The sequence below is a fragment of the Sinocyclocheilus anshuiensis genome, unplaced genomic scaffold (assembly GCF_001515605.1).
Source record: "Sinocyclocheilus anshuiensis isolate Anshui unplaced genomic scaffold, SAMN03320099.WGS_v1.1 scaffold1451, whole genome shotgun sequence".
NCBI lineage: Eukaryota > Metazoa > Chordata > Actinopteri > Cypriniformes > Cyprinidae > Sinocyclocheilus > Sinocyclocheilus anshuiensis.
In genome coordinates this window covers 880,323-885,250 of record NW_015538060.1, presented here as the reverse complement: position 1 = coordinate 885,250, position 4,928 = coordinate 880,323, and the positions used below count along the sequence as shown (strand labels likewise).

The 4,928-nt window shown below is 41.3% G+C and overlaps 1 protein-coding gene across 1 annotated transcript in view; it reads left to right on the top strand.

Annotated features, from left to right (window-relative positions):
* The first annotated feature begins 3,118 nt into the window (after window positions 1–3,118).
* The window catches only part of LOC107683495 (enoyl-CoA delta isomerase 2, mitochondrial-like), a 7,598-nt gene continuing 5,788 nt past the window's right edge, over window positions 3,119–4,928 (top strand). The window contains exons 1-2 of the mRNA XM_016479552.1: window positions 3,119–3,267; window positions 3,617–3,743. Coding sequence (XP_016335038.1) covers window positions 3,215–3,267; window positions 3,617–3,743 — 180 coding nt within the window. The 5' untranslated portion in view covers window positions 3,119–3,214. The remainder of the gene's footprint in view (window positions 3,268–3,616; window positions 3,744–4,928) is intronic.

Here is a 4,928-nt window from a genome sequence, read left to right as displayed (position 1 = left end):
CCAATTGCTGGGTTTGTCCCTATTTTACCCAGCACTGGGTTGTATTTAACCCAGCATTTTTTAGAGTGCAGACTTAACCAAGGGGCATACATGCTGTCCAGTGACAATGTGGCCCCAGGAGAATGGAGACTACATCCCCAAATTGTTCAAATGATCTGGTCTGTCTTCGGCAGGGCAGAGCTGGACCTCTTCGCCTCAAAAGACAACTTTCTCTGCCCAATTTATTTTTCGAAACAGCGAGATGCCCGGCCCACAACTGGCCCAGTGCTCGCCTGTCATAGGCGGAAATCCCGGGGGGGTCGGGGGTGACAGGACCCCCCATCTGAGGGTTGCCCCCCCTAAAAATATGATTAAAAACCAGTCTGTGTATTGTAAATAACAATGTTTTATACTTTAAATAATTGTGTAAGTAGTAAAACAACACAAACGGGGCAAACATGTGTTTCAGAAACATTTTGAGTCTCCCCTCCATTGCCTCACAGTGCTTTGGTCCAAATGCCTGCTTTCCTCTTTTACATCACCTACACACACACGAGTCCGGTGAGAGAGAACAAAGTCAATAGTTGTGGAACTCCAAGGCTGTCAAGGCCTGTTTATTCACTTAAACATTGGATGAAGTGATTATTTTCTCTTTAATACAGATGATGCCAATGTATTTTTCGATGAGTCGCTATGTTAGCAATAATAACGTTACCTGCTTGACAAAAAGGGTTGCCAGATTTTTTACAACAAAACCCTTCCAATTGCTACCCAATAACTAGCCCAAACTAACCGCGTTTCGGTACAAATAGTGTTCCGGGGGCTAAAATACACGTTATTGGGGTCGCTTCAACCCGTGGACATGAAAAACAACCCGCGGCAACAGTGATAATGTAGCCCAATTCCACGGAAATACCGCGGACTTGGCAACACTGTGACGGATACAACGGACACGAGCGCTGTCTCGGCGCGACCACAACAGCTTAACGTTGTCTAATTTGGCACGGTCTCCCTGCTGCACTAATAGTAGTAAGGCTTTCCTCTGTGTATACATATTCTAACAAGTACAATTTTAGCTGTATTATTTGTGTCCCCTTCAAAAATCGCTCTTGAGAAATTTTATGTTTATTGTCCCCCCCAACTGTTAGACGAAATTTACGCCCCTGACGCCTGTATGCCTTGCCCCCAGTTGCCCTGCTTCCTCAGGTCATCAGACGGGTCAGGGAAGTCAGATGCTCACTCCTCTTGGTGACCCCACTCTGGAGGAATCAGATGTGGTTGATTCAGCTGCTATAGGCAGCCCCTTGGCCGATACCACTGAGGAAGGATCTTCTCTCTCAAGCGAAGGACATGATTTGGCATCCCGGGCCAGAGCTGTGGAGCTTTCATGCTTGGCCCCTCAACGGGAGCCTTTGCAGCTCCCCACAAGTGTAACTAATACCATTTTAGAGGCTAGAGCACCGTCTACAAGACGTTTTGGTCTTTGCAGCACGGAACCAGGACATGTCATTGTGCGACTTGTCCTACGAGATGCCCGGCCCACAACTGGCCCAGCGCTCGCCTGAATGCTTTCCCCCCAGTTGCCATGCTTCCTCAGGTCATCAGACTCTTCTACAAGAGCTGCTGGTTAAAGGGCACACCCTTTCCATGCACAAAGTATATGTGGCAGCCATCGCGGAGAATCATTCTCTCGTGGCCGGCCAGTCAGTCGGCAGAAACCTCTTAGTCATTAGTTTTCTGAGGGGAGCTCAGAGATTGAATCCGCCTCGCCCTCATACTCTGCCGACTTGGGACTTATCTACAGTCCACAGGGCCCTGCAAGGTCCTCCCTTTGAGACGCTTGCGGCCCCTGTCGCATAACACCATCCTGCTTCTGGCTTTAGCGTCCATCAAGTGAGTGGGTGACCTGCAAGCACTGTCAGTGCTTCCTGTCTTGAGTTTGGGCCTAACGACTGTAGAGTCGTCTTCAAACCGAGACGGCTATGTGCCAAAAGTGCTCTCCACTCTGAGCAGGGTCCTAATCCACTCTGCCCGGTTTGGGCTCTTAGAATATATGTTGAGCGCTCTGGCCCCTTTAGGCACTCAGAACAGCTCTCAATGCTAGGCTGCATGGAGGCGCAGGGAGTTCTTGCCCAGAACAGAACCATACCGCCAATCCAAACTGTATGCTAATTGTCAATCGTCTTTGACGATAGTGTTCCTGACAGAAGTATGCTTCGGAGGCTGCTCTAAAGGGCTGCCGTTACGAATCTCGCTAGATAGTAGATGCTATAGCCCTGACTTATGCCTCAGTGGGCTTGCGGTGTACTATAGGTGTGAGGGCCCACTTCACCAGAGGAATGGCCTCCTACTGGACGTGATCCAGCGGGATTTCTATTGCTGATATTTGTGCGTCTGCCGGCTGGTCGTCACATCTACCTTCACTAGATTTTATAACTTGGACGTCCCTGCCTTGCAGGCATGAATGCACCACTATGAATTCACCATTCAGAATACACCAGATTTAATGATGCATTTCATTAATTTATTGTGTATTTAATGATTGTATCAAATGTAATGATTGAATTTAATGATTTTGGGCCATCCCTAATACTTTATGTAAATATTTCAATATTCATTGATTTAACTGAGTAATGTGGCCCTCAATAAAATTACACCTTCAGCATTTAAAAAGTTGAAATATTTTTGATAGCTTTCTCTTGTATGTTGAAATTTCTATCGAAATAAATTTTTGATCAACCTTTTAGCTTCTAGTTTCTGTTATGGCCTACAATTTCTGTTTGATTTTCAGCTGTTCAAAAGCTAGTTTAATTGGCATGGAAGTATATTTACAAGCCAACTTAAAAACTCAATGCTTCTGAGTTAACAGGTCCTTCTGTAGCCAGAAAATTGCCATTGATCGTTGTTAAACTGTCGATAATTGATCGAATGTTGATTTTAATTATTCCAAGGTTTGAGTGAAATGCTTGTTTTCTCTACCAGTTTGTTTCAAACACCCTAGCTCAATATCCTCTTAAATTAGAATAATATCTGTATGTAAAAGGCAAATCCCATTCCTCCAACCAGGAGGCGGCAGTAATTGTTTTGTAACGATACATTTCAACATGAGAATAAGATTGTTTAGATGGTTCAGTGGGCGGAGTTAGATGAACTGACAGATGATTGACAGCAGCGCACAGCTTCGGAATCGGCTGGTTATTGTGAACATAGACTTTGATCAGAGTTAGTCACTGTTATGGCTGCTGTTATCAGACTTCTCTCACCGTGGGGATTTGATCGATTCGTCCGGTAAGAGAGATCTTATTAGAGATATGATGTTTGGAACTGAGCGCTTATTTTGAGCAGTTTCAGACACGAGATGCACTACATTACAATCTGCAGTATTTCTATTATTGCTCTGTAGACATGTTGTGCTTTGCAATAGAAATGCTCCTGAACCTTGTGTTTGCCTTGAGCTTGCACTGACCTTTACCCTCCTTCATAGTGTCAGATCTTCACCTCTCACACACAATCTTAAGAGCGCGCGCGCACACGCTCCCATTCATAATTTCACATAAAAGCACATAATGGGTCACTGAATTGTAGTGCTGTCATTGTAATATATTGATGATTATGATTGATATTGATTTATGTTCAGAGCCAGTAAAGCTGCACTCATGGGAGCATCAGTAGAAGAGTTCAACGCAGCCAAAGAGAAACTAGGAGCTCTGAAGAAGGATCCAGGGAATGAAGTCAAACTCACGATCTATGCGCTCTTTAAACAGGTGAGAAATGATCAATAACTTATTGCTCTGGACTAATAAAACGCACTCACTCTTGGGACAAAAAAGGCTACAGAAGTGAAAAATAAAAGTGTTTTTTTTTTTTTTTTTTTTTTGTTCTGCATGTTGACGTATGTTTTTGGATTCAATTTCATGATTGTTTTTCATTTCTCACACTGCTTGTGTTTCCTTATACTACTGTTCAGTAAGATATTTAAAGGAATAAAGACTTTTAGTATTTTATAAATACCTCAATCACACACACACTGTACAAACCGTATATTCTATTGCCCTACACCAACCCTACACCTAAACCTACCCCTTACAAGAAACTTTCTGCATTTTTAGATTTTCAAAAAAACTTATTCTGAATTATTTATAAGCCTTTTGAATTACGGGGACACTGAAAATGTCCTCATAAATCACCTTCTCGTTGTAATACCTACCATACAATATTTATGTCCTCATAAACCACATAAACACACACACACACACACACACACAGACAGACAGATCCTACTGAAAGATTTGTTGATGATTCCAAACAAAACACATGCTACTTGCAAGGTTTATTGTTTATTATTACCTGTTTGGTACCATTTTACTTTTTTGAGTTATTGAAATTTGATGTTTTTTTTTGTTTTGTTTTTTGTTAGAAATAAATGATTACTTCGTCTCCTACTTTGTATTTTCCTTATATCATGGTCAGATTTGTCTGTAAGCATATTTTGGCACTTTGTATAGTCTCCCCCAACACAAATGTTTTGTTTTTTGTTTTTTTTTAAATTCTACAATTTTAGCTTGTGATAAAATCTAAAACTTGAGGTTAAGTACGTTACATCGATCGTTTATAGATTTCAGCCTATATGCAGCCATTGAGTACAAAAGCCAAATAGTGTCTATTGATATTTTTGATATTTTGATACCATCATATGTCACCAGATGTCACCCAAGTCACCAGATTTTTAGGTTTTGGCTGTCTGAACTTACTGGAATGATTTATTTTATTATTGTATTTGATTGTTTTACTGAAGTAAAATAAATATTAAATATAACATAAAATAAGCATATTTTGCATAAATATGGTACTTTTAGAGGTAAATAAATACATAAAAACACCAAAAATCACAAAAAACTGCATATTGACAGTTTTTATTTTATGGAAGATAGTGAAATAAAAACTGTCAA